The following is a 27,904-nucleotide window of genomic DNA, read 5'->3' as shown; positions in this document are numbered from 1 at the left end:
AATTACAAAAAAATATTTTTATAACTTTTAATAAACAAAATGCTCCTTGCGTTTGTCAAACTGTAAATTATTAAAATGGCATTTTCACCGAGCTAAATTTCTGATATGCATAGTCGCTTAAAGTGATTGGTTTCATAATTATTACAAGAAATTGCAGCAATTAACGAAATACATTTAAACCAATACCAATATATACTCATATTACTGTCGACAACATGGTAAGGTTTTTGTTTTTTACGTCGCTTAAAAGTGCAATGAACAAATGCCAATATTTAAGTTTTCTTTTTTTTCACAAGTCAGGTGACTGTCCACACGGCGACCAATTTCAGCATCCTTTTAAATTATGGAACAAAACACATATGCTTTCTACTTATGATACTTACTTAAGCATAGTCAATGAATTGAAAAACGAACTAACGTTTCTTTCGAGACAAGTGGCTATGGTACAAAAAGAATTTTGTGAATCATCCGAAGATAATGAGGACCATTGTACAAAGCTTGAGTCTTCGCTCAAGACATTGGAATCCCAAAACGACTCACTGCAGCATGCATTGGAACAAGTTTCACACTACAATCATAAACACTGTTATGAACTTTGCCAAAGTGTCCGAAAAATATTTTTGCTGACGATTTATTTTTTATTTAAATGGAATAAATTCTTTCACTTGCAGAACGAAAAGCTTCGATGCCAGGTGCAGCATCTACAGGGAACCATTTTGGAGAAAGAGCAATGTATAGGAAAGCTAAATAGTATGCTAGACCAACTACGATGCGAACAGCAAGGTACCAACGACTGTTGCCTCAAAACTAAAGATAAGGAAATACGAGAGTTGTGTCAGAAGTTGGAACAGGCGAATAAGAAGATTGAATCACTTGTATGTGAACTGGAACAAAGTCAAAATCAGGAGCGGTTTTTGCTTTGCGAAACTCGTAAACTAAACGAAGAATTGAATGACAGTAAACGGAAACACGGTGAGAATTCCAAAAACATACACAGGACCTATTATACCTACCTACTATAGTATGAATTTATAGTGTGTATAGTATGAATATGCTCGCAGTGAAATATCGCACCACTTAGTACAACAAAAACAATTAAAAATTATATATGTGATAGGTTTTATATTGCTATCATGCAACATTTCTCACAAGAATGAAGCAGTTTTATTCATCAACTGGTCCTCTGTCTGTCCGAACGTTCGCCTATCGAAGCGTTATTTCCAAGGAAACATACATGAGTCCAAAGTATTCCTATTGAAAGCATTTAAATGTTTAGAATACATTTTCTTCTTAATATGCTGGTTACAATGGGGAATTTTGAAATAATAAAAAAATCTTCATTGTAATATTAAATCTTCTATTGGAAAAAATTTATTTAAAAATTTGTCGAGAACGTCCAAACGCTACCACGGATTTAAAACAGCTTTAAACTTAGAAGTCTGCAGATTCCAACTTTACCGCTATTATGTTGAATATTCTAAATTATGTTAGTCTGGATATTTTAAACTAGATATTGCCAAATAAAATTTTCAAATATTACTTAATTGCGAACATTGAATTCATTTTCAACATTTTTTGTTATTAAGTTTTACCCTTATTACGGTCATATAAGTTATGTACATATGTACATATATATAAGCCCTGTCTAGTTATTAATATTAACATATATTGCAGATAACTTAAGTACACAGATGCATCGATTGAATACACTATTGAAGTCCCAAAATGATTGTCGGACAGATATTTGTAAAAAATATGAAGAACTGGAACGAAGCTATGAGGATCAGGCAAAACAGTTACGAACCGCCTGTGCGCAAATGAATTGCCTACAAGAACGTTTAGCACTGATGGATAAACGACAAGAGGAGCATAACATGGAGGTAAAGCTACACTGGCGACCACAGCTAAAATACAGGAAACATTTAACGATTTAAGTTTTTTTTTTTTACTCTCTTGGATCAAGATAGGTAAAGAGTTATATATGTATATCAAATTGGTTAAGATGACGCGAAGAGTTAAATTTCGGCTGACTCTCTGCTCGTGCCTTAACTTAAGTAAAAATTTAGATACATATCTTGGTGGAACTTGATACTCGTGTTCCTTACCACAAATGTGAATGATGGTATTGCAAATGGGAAGAATTCAAGCATTGCCTCGCGCACAATATGCTATTAACCTACTCGTATATGCAACAATATGCAGTTTAAATGTAATAAGTTTACTGTACATACCTCACAATCCACTAAAGCTATATAATCCAAATTTGTTCACCGCCATAAAGCGGTTATGTTGAAAGAGCGTCAGAAGCATTTAGTTTCGCATCACACTTTATTCAAAAGAGTCTCAAAGAAGCCGATGTAAAATTTGATGGCAAAGGTACCGTCCGCCAGCCAGAAGAAATCCTATATCTCAGGAACTACTGTACCAATTTCGACCAAATTTGGTATATCATATAATCAGGACATTCTTATATCACGGCGGAATCGAACTACAACCAAATAATATTTTACATAAACTAATAACCAATCAAGATATTGCAATAAAAGTCTTCAAGCCCCTGCTACCGGATAAATGGACCTTAATGTCTACGGCTCACTTTTTCCATAAAATTTCGGTTACCCTGTGCTCTTGATGAAGTTAATCAATTCAAAAAGTTGTATCTGTGCAACCTCGTAATCGAATTTTATGATATTGGGTAGAAACGGAAACTTACTAAGTATAATAGAATGTCCCTTATTACAGGTGATTAATAGGGAGAATTCTCTCAGTCTGAGAAGCGACTTCGCTGCCAGTTGCTTGAACAAATATGTGGGCAGTAAATGTAAAATGACGTTAAGTACCTAAAACTTATGTATACTTGCTCTTTGTACGCTTTCGCCACCAGACCAATATACTCTTTGCCAAAATCGGCCTAACAACTGATATGTAGAGCCAATGAGTTACACGAGGCGTTAGTCCCAATTTGGACCCCACCTTGATTTTACAAATATAAAGTGCTAAAGGTAAATAAAACTTTACCCTGGGGTCTTGGTTTGTCTTCCTGTCTAAAATTAGTCCCAAGTAACTTGCTTTCGCTTCTATTAATAGTCATTTATTAATGGCAGCGTAAAAACCGGAACTCCCAGTGAACAGTACTAGTTCAGTTTTGCATATATCGTTTAATATTGTTTCCATAAGGTTAGCGAGAGTACTTGGGCATTTAACGGTTGTGTGTATCACCTAAAACTAATCGAGATAGATACGGAGTTATGTATATATAAATGATCACGATAACAAGACGAGTTGAAATCCGGGTGACTGCCTGTCACCCGTCCGTGTAAGCTATAACTTGAGTAAAAATTAAGATATCTCGATGAAACGTATATTGGCATCGATTGTATATGGGTGGAATAGAACACTGCCCCGCCCACAAAATGGCATTAATCGAAAACGTATTAAGTGTCATAATTAAGCCATACAGCACAACGAATCATATAAGGAGTGGCATCTGTGGTTTGAAAATCTTTAAAAAATTGGAGCGGACTCCGTGGTATACCATTCAAGCTATATCACCCAAATTTGCAGAAGACAAATCCTTTCGACACCTCTTACGACAGTGTGAAAATAGCTGAAATCGCACTACTAAAAGTGCGATAAATCAATAACTAAATGCGTCAGAAACATTAAATTTAAAACCGGGATGTTAAAAAATGGATTTTTGGGAACCAGTGTCAAAATTCCACAAAGGGTGGCACCGCCCACCTTGAGGTGATATACAATAAATTTTAAATTTTACGATGCCATTTCCGCCAGAAGTGGTGGAGTTAGACGGTGGTGTCCATTGACTATCGCCATCAGAGTTGACAGCTGGTGGGACACCTAGAGGTCACAGTAGTAATCTGAAATCATTATTTCTTTTTCTTTTTTTCTAAGAATATGAACCAAACTCTGGCCAAAAGAGTTAAAAGTTAAAAGTTTTGGTGGTGTTTGAACAAAATGTTATGTTTTTATATCATTTCTTTCACCTTTCTTATATAAAAAAATATATTTTACTTAACAATATAATTTCAGAGTTTGGTTCATATTTTTCGGACTTAAATAAAGGATATTCACACACATTTTCAGATCGATTCGTCAATAACTTTTCGAGCTAGGATTCCCGCAAGTTGAAAAAAAGTCGTTTCGACAAAACCGCATTCGAAAAAAAGTGCGCTTCGGCACTGAATCGACCGGTGTATACCTTAGTGCTCATATCATCTGACCTAATTGGAATTTCGTTTTGAAACTTAAGCAACATATTCTTGAATAGTTGTACTAACAATTTATTGCATAAAAAAATCCATTTTTATGAATCATCTAAACTGGTTCCCTCCTTAAGTGGTTAAGTTTTCTCAAAAGTTATAAAATTAACTCAATTCAATTTAGCTTCTTCGTATGAGTTTATATCACATATATCTCATTTAAAAATGATTATGATTAAAATTAATATATAATATAATAATTGAAGCTGAATTGAAAGAAATAGGTATATGACCTATAACATAACTTAATAAAATTTGTTTGTATTCCAATCTTGATTTCGTCGAATAATGCAGTTGCAAGAGTATAAAATGTTCGGTTACACCCGAACGTAACCTTCCTTACTTGTTATTCTGTGCTACAATCCAGTTTACGTTTTTAAGTTTTTCTCTGGGTTTTCCTATAGAATACGAAACTGCCACTTTTTCTGGGGTTAAATTATTTCTTATGTGCATTTTTATCAATCTTGCCAGTGTTTTTAGAAGAAACGAGGACTAATTGGTCTAAAATATATACCTTTGGTATATATATTACCTATATTACGTTGGAATATACTTCAACTGCTGCGATTTGAGAATGGAGGACTTGAAACTGAAGGACTAAGACGAAAACTTTTCAAGAACGCAATAAATAATAATTGAATATGAGTCAGATATTAGGGAGATAATAAGAAGAAATAAGCGGAATTTTACCTTTTACCACAACGACTTCGTGAATACGGAAATACAAAAACTTCTTAATAATCAGATAATTCCAACAAATAAAATCCCATATAATTATTCTATTTGCACTGTTCCGGAAAATGCCACCAACGAAAAAGGGCAACCCAAAAGATTAATGGTTTTCAGAAGATTAATACACCATTAGTAACAGTGCCAAATACCCAATATTGATATGACCATTAAAAATTTAGGTAGAGCAAAAGTATTTTCGACGATAGATTTGGAATCGGGATTTCACCAAATTCTAATTAAAGAAAATTACAAAAAGAAGACGGTATTTTCAGTGAATGAAGCAAAATATGAATTTTAATATGCCTATTGGTTTAAAAATAAACCTTCAATATTGCAAATTCGCATATGCCTATATTGATGACGTATTAATATATTCTTCCTCACCTGAAAAACATATGAACACATCCGAAGTTGAATACTTGAGCTACATAACTAAACACAATATGCTCTCGCTATAGACTTTCATGTTCAGTGATCACATAACTGACTTAACAAATACAAAAATATGTTTATACAATTACTTCATGCCTGTGCCATAATACAAATTTAACCAAAATTTTGACACCTTACGAAAACATAAGTAAGAATCATTACAATTGAAGCAGTGAAATCTCAACTAATACCAACTCATCGCATAGCTGGGAGATTTCTTAATAACTTAGGCTCAATCTTAAAATTCCTTATGTGCATATCACATTTCTTGATGATAAATAGTAAGAAGCGAACCAAATGTGGGGTAGTAAAGCATTACAATCAATAAACGATGCACACAAATGCTGTTTAAATGAGCTAAGCCTCAGTAACTAAACACACCACTCTATTCGGCAAAAACTAGCGTACCCTACTAATACACACCACACCTGAGAACACCACCACACTCAGCAAGATGTCACCACACGACGACACCCCACACCGCCAAGCAACAAAAAGGATAGTCCCCAGATTAGAGGATCAATATTCGTTAGGACACTGCGCCGCGGAAACAACACGTTAAATTAGAAAGCGATCCCGCGCTATTCCTTTTTTCGTTCATACTCCTGCGCCACATCATTCTTTTCGGAAAACACCGCTCCGCGCGCGCCGACCGATTTAGCGATCCGATAATATATAAACTTCTATTTAAGGAATTTTATTGTGTAAAATTTAATAATAAAATTCGAATAATAAACTAAATAGCGCATTTTAATAACTTATAACTATAAAAGTGGTAAGTGCTGCTAAAGTGGAAAAGTATTAGACACAAATTTGTTCAAACGCTAACGAAAAATATATTTAATAACAACTAGTGTGTATTTTTTAACTCACGCAAACCGAATTGATTTTCTTGCGAGAAATGGTGGACGATCTCAACATCTCTTATTGATCAACTCAACTATTTTGGTTAATATTTTGGTGTCAAAGACTCATACCGAAAGACTTGAATGCGCCGTCACATATTAGCATGATTGTGACTGAGTTTTTGGCAAACACGAAACGAAAGTCATCGCTCAGCCACCCTATCCACCAGTTTTGGCTCCCTGTGACTTTCTTCCGTACAGTTTATAATGACATGTCCGGGTCATATTTGATCTTGTGTGTATAACTTAATAAGATATAAAATATGAATGGCATCCATTCACAATTTATTCGAAAAATAATTTTTGAATTTTTATGCAACATTTTTATACTATCCCAACATGTTGCACAGAGTATAATAGTTGTGTTCACCTAACAATTGTATCATCGATCAAATAATGGAAATCGCCGAGTTCAAACATCGGTTACGATGCATAAACATTGCACAATAAACCGTTTGGAACCATTTGAATAAGGCTGGATACGAAAAGTAATAATTAAAGCATTCAATTACATGCAATAATAATGGATTTCTTTTAACTACACCTAATGTATAAATATAAATCGTCAGAGCGACGAGACTTGTTGACATCTGTCTGTCCGTTCCTCCGTCTCTCCGTGCAGCCGATAACTTGAGTAAAAATTGAGATAGCTTGATGAAACTTGATAAACGTATTTCTTGTCATCCAAGTGGGGTTAGTATTGCAGATGGGCGTAATCGGACCACTACCACGTCCACAAAATGCCATTGAAAGAAGACCTATAAAGTGTCATAACTGAGCACTAAATTAGGATACAAAACTGTTATTTGGTGCAGGGAATCGCAGTGGTGAGGGACACTTGTGGATTTGAAATTTTTTTAAAGTGGGAGTGGCCCCGCCATCTAAATGGTTAAATGTACATATCTTCCAAACCAATAAAGCTATCTCAACAAAACTTGCAGAGAAGAAGTGTTTTTGGCATTTCTTTCTAAAATGGGAAAAAATCAGATAATAACCACGTCTACTCACCATTAAAGGTTATGTTGCAAATTACTAAAAGTGCGATACCTCACTGAATAAAAGAACGACAAGCATAAAATTTACAGTCAGGATGACAGGGAAGGGCTTAATGAGAGCCAATACAAAAATTGGCAATGGCGTGGCACCGCCCATTTTTAGGTAAAATCGTATATATAAGGAATTAATTAACTAATTTGTACCAAATTTGGTGTGTGAGGTTATCCTATTCTTATTATTGTACACTGGAAAATGGGCGGGATCGGTTGATAATTACGCCTACTTTCCATTTAAAAAAATTTTTCATTCCATATGACTCTTTCACTTTACAGTATACAAATTAAACATCAATGAAGTTATTGGGGTACAACTTTGCACAAATAGTGTCATCAAGGTTTTTAATCTAACGCCCAAAAATTGTCGAAATCGAACCATAACTTTTCAAGGACCCAGAAAGTGGACACCGGTGCGCATGGCTGATTTTTTACCAAGCATCGGTCACTCTATGAGTTCTAGTATTAAAATTCGGTGAAAACATTTTTGTCATAACAGCATACTCTTGTATCAAAAATGGGTAAAATCTGGTAATTACTCCTTTAGCCTCCAAACACCTATTACAAATATTTTCGTACTTCCGGTTGACTTTATAATTTGATCTTATAAAATCTATCGGTCAATATGTAAAAAATCTAAATAAAGCGATGCAATACTGCCAACTTTTAATTAAAATATATACGAAAATCCCTTATATCACTTTACCTTGCGAGAGTATAAAATGTTCGGTTACACCCGAACTTAGACCTTCTTTACTTACTTAATAATAAAACTAAACTTACTTAATATAACTTTTTGCCAACACCTGGAAATATGGCAACGGATTTGATCTTTGAAAATTGCGAGATTATTAAATACACCCGGACTTACACCTTTGTGCCTTATTTTATACAAAGTTTTGTTAAAACCTGAAAATATTTCACCGCCTTTGAGCCTCACAAATTGTGAGAGTATAAAATTTTCCATTCTTACTACCACCAAATATTGAATATGACACAGGTATGCTCCTTTGATGTACACCAGCATTTAGATACATTTTTGTGTGTGAATACAAATATAAGCTGTAATTTGTAGTCATGAACATAGGTTCCGTCCTAATAAATATATGTTACCTATGAAAAAGTTTTGCTCGCCAGTGTACACATGTATGTAATTATATCACGGTTATCGGGTATTGATGCATTTCTTTTAGCGTAATCTATTAAGAGATGAGGTACTGGCTTTGAAAGAAAAAGAGGCCACATTACTAAACAAACAAAGATGTCTGGCGGATAAATTAATGAAGACCGAAAATGAGTTATTTACGGCTCACGATGTAATGAAGGAGCAGCAACATATCATGCAACGCAGTGAATCTACACAAAAAGACTGTACAATGCGACTTCAAGAGGCGAACAATGAGCTAAAGCGACAATTCAACGTACTTTGCGATGACTACAAGCAGCTCGAGAACGAGTACAGGTATATGACACGTTTTATTAGTATTTAAAGTATTGTACAAATTTCAAAGCCTCATTTTATACTTTAACAATTTAAGAAAACAATGCGAACTTCGCAAACAAAATGAGAAGGTTATAGATTCATTTCGAAAATGGAAGGAAGCGCAGCTTAAAGCTGATGACGCGACTCGAGCAAGTTTTAAGCAGTATGAGGGGCACATTAAGTAAGTGGTAGATTAAATACCAAACATCTCAGTTATGTATAATATGTTTAGATAACGCATGCACAATACCTAACAATTTTTCCATCCGAAGCTTTAGTTGCCTTCACATTTCTGAAGCGATGTCAGTCCGCACTTAACATTATTAGATATTGCTTAAGACCTCTAAAATCCTTACTATTTCAAAAAGTTAATAATGAAATGCTTTCAAGACTATGAAGTCTTTATAAATATATTTTCTTCAAACAATTAACGCACAGAGACATTAAATTTAATACCCAAGATGGTACGGAAGGGATTCGTAAGAGTCGGTATCAAAATTGGAGAATGGACGTGATAACGTCCACCTTTAAGTGCACACGATCATCTAAGAAATTACTCGACCAATTTCAATCTTACGTTGTAAAAATGAACGGGCAACAACCACACTTACTTCTTATATATCAAAATTTTCAATTTCATGTGATTCCTTCACTTTGCAGTATATAGGTATGTACATAAATGAAGCTCCAATAAAGTTATCGGAACAAAACCTTTCACAAATAGTGCTTCTAAGATTCTGCCATCTCCAAAAACAGTTGAAATCGATCGATAATGTTTCAAATCTCCAGATACCAAATGAATGGACCTTAGTGTCTATATTTGATTTTTTACCGAAAATATTAATAAAATTCTATGATATGTTATTGAAATTCAGAGTGAATCATTTTATCAAAGATGGGTAAAATCGGGTGAATCCCCTAGCCTTCATATACCTAATATAAAATTTTTCAAACTTCCGGTTGATTTTATACAGTATATATCGGTCAATATGTAGGATATATATATTTATATAAAGAAATGACAAGAGCATCTCTCTCTAATAACAATGAATAAAATGGGCCAATACTAACCGGTTTAATTTATAGCGTATATATCGGTCTGTATGTAATATATCTTAGCAAAATTCAGTAAATGTATAATATTGAAATATAGGAAATATAAATATCTCGGAAACGGAGGAAGTTATAGTAATGAGTGAGCCTATGGCATATAATATAAATTAATAGATACTAATTTTGATTTTAATCCATTCATGTTTTCCTCGAATTATGAATGTTGAATTAGTACGCAACAATACTAATATGAAATTTTGCAAAACCTGAATGTATTTCCTCGCCTTTGACCTATGCAAATTATGATAGTGTAAAATGTTCGGTTATACCCAAACTTAGCTCTTCCTTACTTATTTGATATAAAATTCTGTCAAGTATTTCCTAAGCTCTTACCCTTGAAAATTCGGAGAGTAAAAATGTTTGGTTATACCCGAACTTACCCTTTCCTCATTTCTTTACTATGATTTTTTGTTAAATTAAGACTTAGATAGATTGGATAGTTGAGGTCCAAATGGCGTAAGCATATTAAGAAGATATCCGTTGTCTTTCTAGATCTTATATGGTTCCCAGATTCAGCTGTTTTTTTTTTTTTGATATACAAATATAATTACATCTATTATGTTAGGGATTAAATTGTATTAAAGGTGTAATTGGCCTATTCGCAACTCTCGCAACTTATATACATATATAAGTTATATTTTTATTAAATTTTTCTGTTCCTTTTTTGGTAGCGACGGTGTTGTCGACTACCCACGAACTATTTAAATAATAGTTATTTTTTTATTATCACTACTTTTACTTTAAGTAGTTTGAATATATATGTGCGTTGTGAGTGGTAACGACGGTGTTGTCGACTACCCACGAACTATTTAAATAATATTCCGTTTATGCGATAGCGACGGTGTTGTCGACTACCACGGAATTATGTTATTTTAAATAAACACAAGTTGAGTTCCGTTCTAAAACTGTTTTATTAAAATTACATTTTTCTTATTTTTAACCTACTATTACTATCGCCGCTACTGCCATTGACGCTGCTTTTCTAAGTTTCTGCTGACGCCTAAGCTTGTGTAAGGCATTGCGTTACATCCGCCGGTCACACGGTAGGTGGCTATTGCAAGGTATTGAATTGCGGCTGTCGGTCATTCAGAAATCCAAACTGCATAGATTGCAATTTTGGCAGTTCAAGAGACTGACTTAGTTAACTATTCTTAACTACTCCCTCTTCCAAAACATGGGCGTCCTCGGCCATACCCAACCTTTCCAGTACTCGCCGCACAGCCTCCGAAGTTTCATTTCGTCGCCGACGCATCAGTAAAACGATTAATCCAATTGTGGTTACGGAGATGATGGCACAGATTACATCGGTAGCGACTGGTGTAGCAATTGGTCGTATGCGTAGTTCGGAGATGCGTTGCAAGTTCTTTTCACTCAACTTGTGAAGGAATGGTAAGCTTAGCAGGGCATGATAGCAGGTTACGTTGAGTCGCGCTGAAGTCGCCAGTTGGGGAAGTCTCTTCGGATAGTCATTGAAGTTTTTTACATATGTTGTACCATTGATAAAGGCGGTGCGTTTAAACGTAACAAGGTAAGTGCCGTTCACAAACACTTCAGGGCCATCTTCTACGCTAATCTCGACCAGTGCATCATTACCACCACTATACCGTCGTCTATGACAGAGATGGGGGCTAAATTAGTGGACCTGGTGGCACAGTGGGATACGATGCCAGAGTGGAGACCTTGCGCGCAGGTTCCATTTACGGCATCTCTACAGAACCTTATCATTGGCGTGTCAACGCAAGAAGTAACAGCGGTGATGCTACCTTCACAGTCAGCTATGATGTTATCTAACAAGTGCAATATACGGCCAGCATGCGACACGGGAAAAATAGTACTATTTTTACATAATAACTTGGGTCTAGGGAAGCTGATTACAAAAATTATTATTTCTTTTTCGCTAAAACCTTAACTCTAGCTATCCTAAGCAATTGGGTTATTGTAACTCCCGTAAAACCCTCCTTCATAACCGCCTCTGTAATAACTGTATCAAAATAACTGTATCGGAAGTTTTCATTTGAGGTTGTCCTTGTGAACCACCCTTCCCTTAATAAGAACGGTTGTTCCTACATCAGCGTCAACCTTCTCTTCAATATGCAATGGGATAACCTTGTCGCCCAACCTCTAGTTGGATTTTTCTCCCACTTCGAAGACCATATTCTGGCGATAAGCGTTGCTCCGATCTATTTGCCTCGCAGCAATATTCGGGAAAATATGTGAATTGGCATGGAGGATCCCAATCGCCTTCTCCGCTAACAAATTAAGAGTATCTGTTTCATAGCCGGCTACATTTTCAGCTTCTATTTCCGCCGCTGCATCATAAGCAGCTTGATCGTATTGATTTTTGTATTGGGATACATAATTTTTTTCTTGTGTCAAATAATTTACGCTCTGGCGTCTGTAATCAGACATTCTTTGAGATGCTGCCTCCCGCCAGGACACATATAGTTCCTGTGAGCCATCGAACTCTGGGACCGACTTAACTGCATCCGGCCCTTCATGACATTCGACACCGTCTATAATTTTTATTGGCTCGTAGGCCTTGATTTCGGGGGCTGTCACAGTTGTGGATTGGTTTGTAAGCTGCTCTATCCTGGCTTCGAATTCTGTTCTTTGAACCTGCACTGCGGCAATAACGGCCGCATATATAATACCTTGCAACTGCTGTTCATTCATATCTTGCCCGCGATACACAGTCATACAGTTACAGTCAATACAAATACTACTAAAGAGTCGATATATGGCGGATATGAAAAGGGGTTTCACTTACATAATTATATTGAGATTTTCTTTCTTCTACGTTGATTGTGATCTTCTTTCGTCCTCCTTGGTTGCGATCTTCCTTCTTGCACGTTGCTTGTAATCTTTCTTCCACGTTGGAATGGCAATTTGCGGATTAATAATTCAGTACTTTTCTCGTAACGACGAATTTCATGTACCGGGACAATAACGATGGGGTTTTGTTATTTTTTTTCTTTTCACGAGCCTTCACGCCATTTATATTTTTATTAAACTTTTCTGTTCCTTTATTCGGTAGCGACGGTGTTGTTGACTACCCACGAACTATTTAACTAATAGTTATTTTTTTATTATTACTACTTTTACTTTAAGTAGTTTGAATATTTATGTGCGTTGTGAGTGGTAGCGACGGTGTTGTCGACTACCCACGAACTATTTAAATAATATTCCTAACTATTGTTAACTTATATACAATTTTGCCGAGCCCATGCAATTATATTATTTTTCACCCGCTCCTTAGAACTACTACTTGCATTGTATTAATTATACAAGAAAAGAAAACATAAAATACCATCTTTCGAACGGCTTGAAATATTGAAGGTGTATCTTTTCAAAATAGGATCTTTACGTTTTTATTTTTTTTTTTAACTAAGTATGCAGTCGTGCTCTTAGTACTAATAAACACAACTTCATTACTTGCATTATGATCTAAAGGAGATAGTTTCCAAGTAAAAAAACTTTAAATGTGAGTGTTCGTTTCAAAACGGGATACTTTTATCCATAAAAATATAGCTTTGTTCATTTCATAACACAAAAAGATATTAACACACTAATTATCTATAGTTTGTTAATTCGTGAAATAAACTTAATTTATTAGTTTATAGTGAAAAAGTTATAGTGAAATAAATAGAATAATCTTGTGTAAAAATATTTAGCTCATTTTCAAATAAATACATTTATCTATAATATAATTGCCCATTAAGTGACGGTTAAAAGGGATTGTGATTGCGATTTATCCAGCAATAGTTTCTTTGATTATACACAAATATATACATGTACAAACATTTTATTTCACAAAGGATTCAATTCCGGTTCACCTGAACGTTTAATTTTATTTAGTACCTTTTAATATTAGATTTAATTTCACTTAAGTTTAGTATATCTTAATTTGTAGCAGTTGATTTCAAAACACTTTTTGCTCTTGTTTTGGTCCGTCAGTTCTCGTTGTGTGCGCCTTGGTTGATGCCTTGCTACTCACTGTATGTTACTGTCGTTTTCTTTTTTTCAAATAATCAGGGTTATATTTTGTCGTACGTTAGTAGGTCTGCGTGCCGGTGTACGTGCGATCCCACATTCGGCCATTTTGTGGCTTTATTTGGGTGGTTCCATTTTTTCATGTACTCAGCAATTGTCGTGGTGCGTCCCGGTCTTTCGTGATCGCCAACTTTAAGAACTTCGTAACTACCGTGCTCCGTTTTGTTGATGTCTTTATATGGACCTAAAAATTTCGGCTCTATCTTGAATCCTGACCCGTATTGAGTGCGTTTGGCGGCCACTAGTTCATCTACTTCATAGTTTGTTTCTGCTTGACGACGTTTGATAAAAGCGCGTTTGTTCTCTTGTTGGATCTTTGCAATGTTATCTTGCGCTTGTTGGGGTATTATCTCGCGTTCTTTATCTAGTTCGTCGGGGAGCTGCACTGTCTAGCCATTTCTGTAGTTCTGGTATTCCGGTAACACGCATTTCAAGTCCAGTCAATATTTGGAACATTGATGATTAAGTACTGATTGTAAGCGCATTGTTTATAACATATTGCACACGATATTGACGCCTGTTGCAATTGTCAAATGCTGTATCCCGTCATTTATCTGTAATAATTCGCTTCGGGTTTCCAAAGATAGCTGCTTGTTTTGTAAGTCGGTCAACAACTGTTTCTACACTCGTGTTCTTTGTTGGGTACAACCATACGAATTTACAAAAAGCATTTACAATGACCAAAATGTAATTGTAGGCATTGCTTGTTGATTCTATGGGCCCCACATGGTCGATGTGAAAGGTTCCTAGCGGTTTATATTTGTATTTAAATACCCTTCCTTTTTCATTAACTTGGGATCGGATATAATACATGTAATGCAGCTTTTCACCACCTTGGAGTTCAGCTGTGGAATAAAAAATTATTTTTTCATAGCGTCCTGGATTTTTTTATGGAAAAATTCCCTTGATTATGCGCCATCTTTATTATTTCCTCTTCCATGAGCGTTGTAACGACTATTAACTCCTGAACGGGGCTTTATACACAAGATCGTGTTAAACGAAGAAGTCCTCGTAGTCGTCACTATAACAATAACACCGCTCCGTAGCCGACCAAGCCAGTGTCCGTGTGCACTTCGGTAACAGCCTTAGGGTTATAGAGTCTGAGGACTGGTGCTTTCCAGTGCTTAAGGCCACCTTCAATTGCTCAATGGCTGCTACTTGTTCATCTTTTAGTTCGAACTTGACATCTTGTCTCAGCAAATCAGAGAGTGGTTTAGCTATGACTGCATATCCTTCGACAAATCATGGGAAGTACGGCATCAACCCCAAGAATCGTTGCATCTCTTTTCGATCTTTTCGATTGCAATGGGAAATTTCTCACCGCACTAGTCTTTGCTTCTGACAGCCTTATGGTATTATTCTCAATGATATACCCTAAGATTTCGACTCTTCTCATCAAAAATTGACATTTCCTCTATTTTATTTGTAACCCATTAGCAATTACAGTTCGCAGGACTATCTGCAACTTCTGGATGCCCTCGACTTCATCCTTAGCGGGAATTAACAAATCATCCATGTAAACTACGATCATTCCAGTTGCAATTAGGTCTCTTAACATCGCAAAACTATACCGAGAAAATATAGCCGGAATTCGATATCCCAAGTGACACGTACCGGAACACAAATTATCCGTGTACACATTAGCTCCCTGCAAGCACTCGAGCACGTCATCTATAGTTGGCATCGGAAAATTGTTCCTAATCCTCCTTTTCTTTCCTTCCTTTGCATTTAACCGCCTGTAATCGCAGCAAAGTGGCATGAAGTGCTGGACTTAATGATCCCCCGCTCTAGCCACTCTGCAACTTGTGCATCCACCATACACCTGTCTTCGTAAGACATTGAAATGCGCTTTCGTAGACTAGCTGATCGTCACTAACCAATATGTTCATTTTTACTGGCGAGCTGTGAACATTTTGTAGATTGTAGTCCGCTATCATTTCTCGTACAACATCTGTTTGCCCCTTGTGTAAATGCAATAATTCAATTTCGTTTCCGAGTCCAGACCTGCTACCAGAACCAGCTCTCCGACTCCGCTAATTAGTTCTGGAATCTGATTTTTCACAATCTTTGGCATAGCCCCGTGTTTGCCTGCGCTCTCTCTCAATTAGTTTAACACCCTATTGGAAACATTTTTGTGGCTCTTTCCCATATCGTCGCGCTCATCGGCGCTCTCGCAACAATCACTTGTAACCTACCATACTGTACGACAGTCGCTCTCGCCTTTAGTCGCAAAAATGCGCTCGCGCACGAGCTCCTTGTGTCCCACAGCTGTCGCCTTCCGCTCATTCATGTGTGCTTTTACCGCTTCTCCTACCCCTACGCTTAACAGTTTTCACGCGCCAAAATGCGCCCGCAATCAAATCGTTGACCTGTAGTACTAATGTTGTCACCTGGTTAATTTCCTTGAGTTGCTGCCGTTTTACCTCTTTTCGTCTAAACTCAGCGCCTTCCTCCAAAACAATCAAGTGAACATATTTAGGGACATTGGTACCGGTCACCAATGCGTAACTCAAATCACGCTCATTAGCCACATGTTAAGTGATTTCCAATTTAATATCGTCAATCGTCATGAGAATTGTTATTAGCCTACTCCGGACTATTCCAACTAACCTTCGTCTCTCCTTTTCCATTTTAATATCCAACTATAACATAACCAAAGTATCGTAGCGCATTAACCATAAGGCCGACCCGGTGTCTATTAGCGCAGACACCGTTTTCGGCATTTTGTTGAGTTCACTGAATTGTATATCCTTGAATATTTTTAGTTTTCGCCAACGCGGGTATTTCATCGTCTATCATTGTGTTTACGTTGCTTTTCCTTATCTGCTCCTTCAAATCATATGCTTTTTGGCTGATACATATTACTTTTGTTCGATCTTATATCGAGCAATCCTTCTATAAAGTATTCAATTAAGCTGATCTTGGCGCTTCCGACGATTCCTGAGGGCACGATGCACTTCAAATGATGATAACGCGATACCAAATTTCTGCCGTAATGCGAGTTTTAATGAATTTCATCTGCTTATGCCTTTCAAGAGCTGCTTCGCGTAAATGAAATTCTGCAACTCGTTCCATTTAACCGCATCTACATTGCACTCAAAGTCCCCAATCACTGTTCGAAACTTGGCTGGCCCGATCTGCTGAATGACGTCATCGAATCTTCTATGCCACGAAGGATAAACATCGCCTCTAGACTACGTACGCTGTGTCGACTTGCATCATCAGCATCATCCGACTCCTGGCCATCGCTCACATTCAAGCCGAAGTGTTCCATTCTGTTTCCATCCGCTAGTCGGCAAATTCAACCCACTGAACTTTTTTCTTAACTCGTCCACCGTCAAGCTACAAATTTCGTCCCTGTTCATGTCTTACAAAATTTTGTAGTTAAATTATGTCCAAAGTATAGGGAAAATGTTCATCTTAAAAAGGTATATATGTATGTTTAGCATTAATAGATTACACAGTGTTAATGCACTCTTATATAAATAATATTACGTTAGCAACCATCAGAACAAAAATCTACTTAAAATCTTTAGCTTTCACTCTTTAATACAGAAAAATTATGTAGTTAAAAACCAAAACAACTGCGGCGCATCGATATTACAATACAAATTAAATACTAACGCACCATTGTGCGTGCAACAGAAATGAAAAAGGGCCGTTTGTACAAGTATGCGCAAATAAGTAAAACAATAAATTTCCGCGGTCTACGCAAATTTTAACTAATTAATGTGCATATGAAAATATATAATATATCAATTTTATATCCGAACAACAGGATCTTTAGCATTTTTTATTCTTTATAAACCATTAATCAAAACGCGAATAATTTAAAATAAGTGATACTAATCTGCAGCTACTGCTAGGGGGTGGTGACTGTTGCTGCTTGCTCGTCACCTCTGCTTCGCAGCGATGTAACTGTTGTTTCACTCGCACTTGGTTGCCATGCACCGTTTTCGTATATATTTACATCCATATATACTTCATGTCCGAGCAACGACGCAATCACACTATTATACTTCGTAACGGTTCTGTGCAGTTACTTGCAAAATTTGCAAAGTTTTTGGTTTTTAAAAAAAAACAGTATTTCGCTTACTGTATTTTACTTTTAATCGTTTTACATTTATTTCATAGGAAGATCCCGATGAATAATCGCACATATCGCATCGCACAACATATCCCGGTTGAGCCTGAATTTGTGGAAACAATTTATTTCACAACGGAGTCAATTCCGATTCACTTGAACGTTTAATTTTATGGTAAATGTATAGTTTAGGTCCCCCAACTAAAGAGGCCTCAAAAATGAATTTTTTTTTAAATCGTCTTATTTTTACGCATAGATTACAAATCCGTGAGCGGAAAGTGAATTTTTTCAATAATTTATGTATATTTTTCAAAATTTATTTAACACACTTAGTTGTTGTTGTTTTAGCGGCAAAATTCTGTAGAATTCAGATCACTTAGCTGTAATTACCAGTTCAGCGTGTTACACATTTTCTTATGAAAAAAATATACTGAAGAAATGTAACAGTCACAATTTCTTTTGCGCCGCGATCTGTTGGTATGGACGAATATCGGAGATCGTCGAACTCCTTTACGCACTGGCGGCCTTCGGCCGCGCTTTAAAAAAATAACCCTGGTCGGTCCAAAACCGGGGTGTTCTTAATTCAATCGCGTCAAACTCCTTTTCGCTGCTCTCGATGATAATTTTCATCACGATGCAGAATATGTGTAATTATCAATATCACAATAAAAGTGCACTAACATTGATATTTTAATATAAATTTTCAGAAACGTTTATGAAGAAGAGGAGTAAATACACCAAAAAACTTGAACAATATGTGATTTTTTCAAAGAAAAAAATAAAACAATTAATTTAGATGTATCACAATTTTTTATTTTTAATATTTTTAATGCATATTAATAATATATTTATATTTTGAAAAAATCAAAAAAAAAAATAGATATATTGAAAAAATTCACTTTCCGCTCACGGATTTGTAATCTACGCGTAAAAATAAGACGATTTAAAAAAAAATTCATTTTTGAGGCCTCCTTAGTTGGGGACCTAAACTATACATTTACCAATTTTATTTAGTTCCTTTTAACATTGGATTTTATTTCACTTAAGTTTAGTATATCTTAATTTATAGCTATTGATTTCAAAACACTTGTTGCTCTTGTTTCGGTCTGTCAGTTCTCGTTGTGCGCGCCTTGATCAAGGATCAGAGATAAAGAGATGCCCAACTCGTCTCTCACTGGAAATGAGAGCGCAATTGATAAACGTCAAAACCTACTAAACTCAAGCAACTGTCAAAGTTCAGTAGGTCTGACGTTTAGCAATTGGAAAAAGAGGGACGGCCAGATTAAAATCCTACAGAAAAATATGTAAACCGAGAGATTTGTGCTGCTGTTGATGATCACTAACAAAAATTGGAAAACAATGAAAATTAAAGAAAACGCGAGATTGAAATGTATGTGATGATATCTTTTATGATGTCATGCTAAGTGGTATTAATTTTCAATTGAAAATTTTTAAAACCATTTATTAATTGAGAGCTAATACATTTATTCTTTCGATTACGTATTGAAAGTTCAAAAATCAATTGTTTAATATATCACAAAATCACAAAAAAAGAGTATAAAAAGTTTCTGCATATATTTAACGGATACATGTATAATAATATTTAATCTTTATAAATGATGGGTATTTTAATTTAAATTCCCAAAAATTATTATTTTGTCCGATCTGGCTACAATGGAAAATGTTATAAAAAACGCTAATTTTGAGGCGCTCTCACACTGGAAAGAGTTGGGCATCCCATTATCCCTGTCAAGGATGGCATAATGCGAGACTCTCTCATTTTCACTGATTTTTCTGTTATTCTCTTTCCCTGATTATTAAAATCAGGGAATTTCGAACGGATGATGTCAAAAAAGTTGGGATGCCAGAAATAAACCCGCTAAAATTAGCTAACAAAAGCAGTGCGAAATGAAATTTCAAGGACCGACACAAATACTTTTGAATAACGTGCAACTAAATTTTATTTGCTAATTTAATTTAAAAAGTTCATCATAAAACCATGACATTTTATTATGACTTGTGTTGTTTCTTTGTTATATTTTTTTTTTTATTTAAATTAAACTTTTTTTTGTTATATGATTTTTTAAAAATTTTATAATATGAATACACGTATTTAGGGATGTATATGCATTATATATGCCTATTTGGGGACGGAGCACCTAAAAATAATATCGAAATTATTTTTTATAATACCCAATCCATTTTCTTTCGACAGCGGCATGATAGACAAATGTTATAAAAATGTGAGTTTTGACAGTTCTCTCTCTCGAATCAAAGAGTTTCGCATCATTTCATCCTTGCCTTGGTTGATGCCTTGCTACTCACTGTCGTCTTTGTCGTTTGTGCTTTGTGTTCGTATTTTGTCCTACGTTACGTGTTTGGTGTCCGTGTTTTCCCACATACATACATATGTATATTAATAATAATTCTGATACATTTAAATGAAATTATACTGATAAGATTTTAAAACCATACGTATTTTGATTATGAAATTCATTTCATTTACAAAAATTTCCATATTATCTGGCAACTTTTATACCCGAAGGAAAACTGAGAAAACTTGTTTTCGTTGGTTTATTTGCATAACAGGTATTGCAACTCACCACTGCAGACATCATTTTTCAACATCAATATATTTTATACTTGAAAATTTAAATAAATACAAACTTCTCAATCAAAATTCCTTCCAAAATTCACCATAGTTATTGCAACTCGTCACTGCAGACTTCATTTTTGAAAATCAATATATTTTATACTTATAAATTTAAATAAATGCAACCTTCGAAATCATTAACAACCACCTTTTAACCATTAATTTAATTGGCAATTATGTTGTCAATAGATAAATGTGTTTATTTGCAAATGACCCAAATATTATATTTCCACGCAACATTGTTCTATTCATTTCATTAAAGCTTTTCAACTATGAACTATTAAATTAAGTTTGTTTCACGAATTAACAAAAGCGTTTACGTTTTGTTTACAATTTACATGCTGTGGGGACAGAGCACACTGATCACATCTGGCAACACGATTTTATATGTCATTATTAATTTTTATGTACATCGAGATTCGCGGAATTTCCCAGACAACGGGTAAAATCTTTTCAATTATCCCAAGCGAGTTCATCCGAGACATTGTACAAGGTGCGTTCCAAAGTAAACAGGACTTTTAAAAATAAGACAGAACAAATGGTTTTTTCGCAAAATCAATTAATTTTATTCAAAATAATCTCCTGCTTTAATACAGCTTTTTGCACGGTCCAAAAGCATGTCGAACGAGTGTTTTAGCTCGTTGCCCGGTATGGCCGCCAGTATGCCGGTGCACACCTTTTGAATAGCCTCCACGTCCACTATTGATTTCAAAACACTTGTTGCTCTTGTTTCGGTCTGTCAGTTCTCGTTGTGCGCGCCTTGATCAAGGATCAGAGATAAAGAGATGCCCAACTCGTCTCTCACTGGAAATGAGAGCGCAATTGATAAACGTCAAAACCTACTAAACTCAAGCAACTGTCAAAGCTCAGTAGGTCTGACGTTTAGCAATTGGAAAAAGAGGGACGGCCAGATTAAAATCCTACAGAAAAATATGTAAACAGAGAGATTTGTGCTGCTGTTGATGATCACTAACAAAAATTGGAAAACAATGAAAATTAAAGAAAACGCGAGATTGAAATGTATGTGATGATATCTTTTATGATGTCATGCTAAGTGGTATTAATTTTCAATTGAAAATTTTTAAAACCATTTATTAATTGAGAGCTAATACATTTATTCTTTCGATTACGTATTGAAAGTTCAAAAATCAATTGTTTAATATATCACAAAATAAGACAGAACAAATGGTTTTTTCGCAAAATCAATTAATTTTATTCAAAATAATCTCCTGCTTTAATACAGCTTTTTGCACGGTCCAAAAGCATGTCGAACGAGTGTTTTAGCTCGTTGCCCGGTATGGCCGCCAGTATGCCGGTGCACACCTTTTGAATAGCCTCCACGTCCACGTAGCCAAAGAATCAGCTGTTTTCCTATATGTGTGAAACAGCCGTTTTAAATAAAAGGAAGTAGTTTAACAATTTGTTTATGAACATGTATTTGTAATGGAAATAATAATGAAAACTTTCAAGAATATTTTCGAAACAAAAGATTATTCTATATTTATTGCATATAATAATTATAATTATAATATAAAAAAAAAGTTAAGGCTTAAGGTTATAAATTTTAAAACATTACACGGCAACAGACTATAGCAGATATCTGTCATTTTGACGTTTTAGTAATAGAATATATTTTTGCGTGTGTGTTAGTGAATCTTAGGATTGGTTACTTGTAGATTTATACAATGTTACTTGTAGATTTAAGTTCAAGTAGAAAGGTCATGTGTAATTATAAATGCCATTCTAATCGTTTCTTAATACAATTGAATACAAGTGTATATATCCGTACTTGTATGTAGTAAAGTTAGTCGCTACAAGCTTCTTCTTCTCATCTCAAAAGAATTACGTCACAAGATGACGGTATAGTGCAATTTGTTTTTGAAACAGTTGTCACAGCGTAAACCGAAAAAAGTAACGGTAAATACTTGTCGTAATCTTGTATTCTATCATTCTTGTTTAAGCACATAGATGACTGCACTACACGACGTAGCGACAGCGAAATTTCCTTGTCTACAAATAACGTCTTAAAGGCAACTTCTTGAACATTTTGAAGATCGCAGCGATATATCAAACAGCGGATATACATAATTTCGATGTTGCCGTACTAAAACGGTTCACTTCAATGAATTTAAATATTTTATTCAAAGTAAAATTTTTTGTGCAAAAAATGAGTAAATAAGTCGATTCCATTTGTTTTAAATTATCAATAGTTATTACAAATGATATACTAGAGCTGTTGCCATGAAGTTGTGCTGTTGTCTAAATAACTGTGCCAATAAGAACGTGCGTATTTATATATTATATTTGATAAATGCTGCTGTCGTCTGCCGTCTTCAATGTGTTTAATAAACCAGTAAAGCGATCGCGCATTAGTAGAACGGTACGCAACGTAACTTCGTTAAGATCGTATGTTTTAAATTAATCCGTATTTTTTACCCCTAGTTTGTGGATGGATACTCTGTGATAAAAAAAGTATTGTTAAAAGGTAATTTTGATAAGATAAGATATTTCAAATTTACTCAAAAAACAGTTCTGAGAAGAATGGTACAATTTAGATGAACTAAAGTGGTATAAAAAATTAATAATCCAAACTGTAGCCGTGAAGGACAGAATACTGAAATGGAATTTATGTGTGAATGTCTGACACTTGATATTGGACAAATCAAGATTTAAGTTATTTTTATACTCGCGCAACCTGTTGCTACAGAGTATAATAGTTTTGTTCACCTAACGGTTGTTTGTATCACCTAAAACTAATCGAGTTAGATATAGGGATATATATATAAATGATCAGGATGAAGAGACGAGTTGAAATCCGGGTGACTGTCTGTCCGTCCGTGCAAGCTCTAACTTGAGTAAAAATTGAGATCTTTATGAAACTTGGTAGACATGTTTCTTGGTACCGTGAGACGGTTGGTATTGCAGATGGGCGTAATCGGACCACTGCCCCGCCCACAAAACGCCTTTAATCAAAAACAAATAAATTGCCATAACTAAGCTCCGCAATAAGATACAAGACTGTTAGTTGGTACACAGGATCACATTAGGGAGGGGCATCTGCAGTTCAATTTTTTCTTAAAGTGGGCATGGTCCCGCGCCTAATAGGTTTAATGCGCATATTTCCTAAACCGCTAATGGTATAATAACAAAATTCACTGGAAGCAAATGTTTTAAGCACTTCTATTGACGGTGTGAAAATAGTTGAAATCGGGTCCCAACTCCGCCCACTCCCCATATAACGGTACTGTTAAAAACTACTAAAAGCGCGATAAATCAAGCACTAAACACGCCAGAGACATTAAATTTTATCTCTGGGATGGTATGAGATTACTTTATAGGAACCGCGTTCAAAATTAGACAGTGGGCGTGGCACAGCCCACTTTTAGGTGAAACCCCATATCTTGAGATCTGCTTGACCAATTTCAACCAAACTCGGAACATAACGTTATTATCATATTTCTATGTTATAGTGCGAAAATGGGCGAAATCAGATTTCAACCACGCCTATTTTCCAAATAACACCATTTTAAATTTCATCTGATTTTTTTACTTTCCACTATGTAAATCAAGCAACAATGATTGTATCGGGATAAAACTTTGCGTGAATAATGCGTTTAAAGTATGCCACCTTGTCTAAATCGAACCAAAACTGTTCAAACCCCTAAGTACTAAATATGTCCCCACTGTATAATATCAGTCAATCCACAAAGAAATCTCAAACGAGTATACCATTTGGCTTTGCGAGAGTATAAAATGTTCGGGTACATCCGAACTTAGCCCTTCCTTACTTGTTTTTATTTTATTATTACGTTTTTGTTGTGATGAATAAACTTTCTTTCTTTCTCTCCTTTCGTCTTTTTAATATTATATATATTGCAAAGGTATACAAAAAAGAGGATATTTACAACACAGTACAAAACTAAAGGGGATATTTACAAAAAAGTACACATTGAATGTAGATATTAAAGTTTCGTGTCAAAAGGGGATATTCTGTTTTTTTAGAACTATGTCGCTCTAAATGACAAGATCCCAGAAATACTACTTTTCAGTAGGTCTGTAAATATTTCCCTAATATGTAACGTATTCTTATTTTGTTAAAAATAAATTAAGATGTGGATATCCTTTTTTTGAAAAAACACTCCTCATTTATAAACACTTTTATAAACTTAAGAATACACTAGTAAATCATATTTTTAGAAATATTTACATAAACAAAAAATCTATTTTCTTTGCACCGTTTTGTAAAGGATCACGAATAATTAACTTTACCTTAAAAATTATTAAGACTTTTACTGGAGGAAAAACAACAATTCACAGAACAGTATCGTTGTCTGCATGGAGATTACCTTGCGCTGCAGAATGAATTAGAAAGAATAAAAATGTGCGCATACAGGTATATAACTAGAATCATATGATCTTATCATTATACTACAATGTGTATATATATTTCATCAGGTTAAGCAATTCTGGACCTTCTTCGAATATTTCAGATAAATCGGTAAATAGTTATTTCGAAAAAACAATTCATAATTTCCAAGGTGTTAAGAAATATTAATTTAGTTGTTAATGAATATTATTTAACTGTACGTATATGTATAGATGCCTCAGCGCATTGAATTAATTCGAAGCACATCATTGCGCGTTTCGCAGAAGGGCAGTTCTTTAAAATGTGATGACACAACCCAAGAAGCATCTGTATCGAGAAACCCCCTGTGAGGTTACTCGCTAAACATGATCATCAAGCAATAAAGTATATTAACTTCGGAATTTAGATATTTAGGACAGCTATGTAGAGCGCCACTGCTTGGGATATTCAGCATTGAAAGACCCTGATAGTCGTATAACCGAAATACAATGTCGACGAATGTGAATCACATATATGTATATTACCTACTTAATTAATTTGAGTATATTAACTAGTTGTGTTCTGAGTTGAGTTTATAAACAACTAAATGTGGGAATATGTATATATACATTATATTTATCTATACATATATATATGTACGAATATACTTTTAACTATATATACAAATTAAAATATTTTTAGTACACATATTTATTTTTTGACAATGTTCGTTTTATGGTAAATATGTCACATACGTATCAAAGCAAAATATATTGCTTTCAAATTAGATTAGCAAATATTCTTAAAAAAATTGTATATTTATGGCAAAAAAATCAAAACGTGGAAATAAAAAGACACCATTTTAATTAAACGCTATAATGTATAGTATAAAATATGTATTTTAGGATTGCATGTTTACCATAAAATGTTGGATAAGTCCGAAAACTTTTATATATGTGTGTATTGACACATGATTTTTTAATTTTGAATTTTCAAGAAAATGGAAAATTTAGGAATGAAATTGGAGAGTTTCTATAAGTCATTGTCGAACTTAGCACGTAAAATTTTTTATGTTCAAAGAAATGCTTAAAGCTTAAAAGCTTTGTACATTAGCTTATTTTTAAATTTTTTAATGTTTCCATAACCATCTGGGCATTGACTTCAATATTATGGATATATTGTCCATGTTAATTTTATGTATTTATAATTTGTTATAATATATATTATATTATATAATTAATACTAGTTGTTTGTAACACCCAAAAACAAGACGAGTAACTGCCTGCCCGTCCGCCTGTGCAAACGATAACTTGAATAACAACTGAGATGGAGATTGAAATTTGTTCATTTAGGTAAAATCTTATATCTCAGGAACTATTGAACCAATTCCAACCAAATTTGGTGCATAACATCCTGATATTCTTTCTTGAGGTTTATATTTAAAAATGATTCACACAAATATTTGTCAATTGAAAGAAATATGAATTTCCATTTGGCATTTCAATGAAATGTATTTTTTTTTTCAATTTTGGAAACATACTTCTGTTAAGAAATATAATTTTAATTTATTTATGAATTGTTTTAATGTTAAAATATTGAGATCTAAACTATTTTATCCTTAAAGTTGGATCAAACAGGACACAGTGTGTTACTAAAATCGATTCAGTAGTTTAGGATTTAACTGAAAGTTCAAAAGCTAGTTATATTAATATACCTTAAAATCATAAAAATATATTTAAATATTGTATAAATATTGGGTGTTTTAATTTAAATGCCCAAAAATTATTCTTTTTTCCGATCTGGCTACAATAGAAAGTGTTATAAAAAACGGTAATTTTGAGCCACTCTCACACCAGAATAAGTTGGATAAGCTGATGTAATTGTTTTGAATCGTTACACGTCTTCACTTCTGTGCAAAAACAGTTAAAACTGGAGCAAAAGTGTACCAGCAGGATGTTTTAGAAGGGTCGTAATGCCAAGAAAAGACATACGAGGTATGTTCAAAGGAAAAATTGAATTTTGGATTTTTCGCATGCATCCTGGAGGTGCGACCACGTTAACAAGCGAAGAAAACATCAAAACAGTAAAAAAAAAAATTTTTCTTGAAAATCGTCGAATCTTTATTACGGAAGTTTCAGAGGATGTTGGCATATCAATCGACTCATGCCATTAAATTTTCTCGAATGTTTTGGGCATAAAACGTGTGGCAGCGAAGTTTGTTTCAAAATTGCTAAATTTGAGCAAAAGTAATGTCGCATTAGTATCGCTCAAGAGTTGTTAGATGACGTCAACAATGATCCTCAACCACCGTATTCACCAGATTTGGCTCCCTGCGACTTTTTCCTATTCCCAAAACTGAAGAAAAAATTTAAAAGAAACCGTTTTGCCACAATGAGATCAGGTCAGAATCGAAGAAAGAGCTGATGGCCATATCGAAAAGCGTAATTTAGAAGTGGTTCGAGAATTGGAAAAAGCGTTGGTACAAGTTTATCCCTACTTAATATTATAAATGCGAAAGTCCGTTTGTTTGTTACGCTTTCACGCAAAAACTACTTGACCGAACATCATGAAACTTTGTACACATACTCTTGGAGGTGTTAGAATGAACATAAATAGAATATTTTTTATTTAATAAAAAACATTTTTTATTTTATAACAAACAACGTTTTAAATTAAATAAAGAAATGTTCTTGTCAATATAACCTCTTAATCTGGCTACTTTAACGCCATCTAGCATTCCAGTAATGAGGCTTAAGACCGACAGCCACGTCAACATCC

The 27,904-nt window shown here is 34.6% G+C and overlaps 1 protein-coding gene across 16 annotated transcripts in view; it reads left to right on the top strand.

The window, feature by feature from the left end:
• Positions 1–26,877, top strand: part of yuri (yuri gagarin) — a 282,272-nt gene extending 255,395 nt beyond the window's left edge. For 10 of the 16 annotated variants that reach the window (XM_070106439.1, XM_070106436.1, XM_070106437.1 and 7 more), the window contains 7 exons: positions 672–972; positions 1,675–1,880; positions 8,592–8,860; positions 8,937–9,062; positions 25,067–25,174; positions 25,237–25,279; positions 25,381–26,877. In XM_070106439.1, the coding sequence (XP_069962540.1) occupies positions 672–972; positions 1,675–1,880; positions 8,592–8,860; positions 8,937–9,062; positions 25,067–25,174; positions 25,237–25,279; positions 25,381–25,497 (1,170 nt within the window). In that variant the 3' untranslated portion in view covers positions 25,498–26,877. Of the gene's footprint in view, positions 1–671; positions 973–1,674; positions 1,881–7,677; positions 8,071–8,591; positions 8,861–8,936; positions 9,063–9,113; positions 9,136–25,028; positions 25,175–25,236; positions 25,320–25,341 lie in introns of those variants that run through there. The other 6 variants (XM_070106435.1, XM_070106438.1, XM_070106444.1 and 3 more) reach the window with 6 other exon arrangements.
• The last annotated feature ends 1,027 nt before the right edge of the window (positions 26,878–27,904 follow it).

Source organism: Bactrocera oleae, chromosome 3 (genome assembly GCF_042242935.1).
Source record: "Bactrocera oleae isolate idBacOlea1 chromosome 3, idBacOlea1, whole genome shotgun sequence".
NCBI classification, from domain to species: domain Eukaryota; kingdom Metazoa; phylum Arthropoda; class Insecta; order Diptera; family Tephritidae; genus Bactrocera; species Bactrocera oleae.
This window is presented reverse-complemented; position numbering and strand designations above follow the sequence as displayed.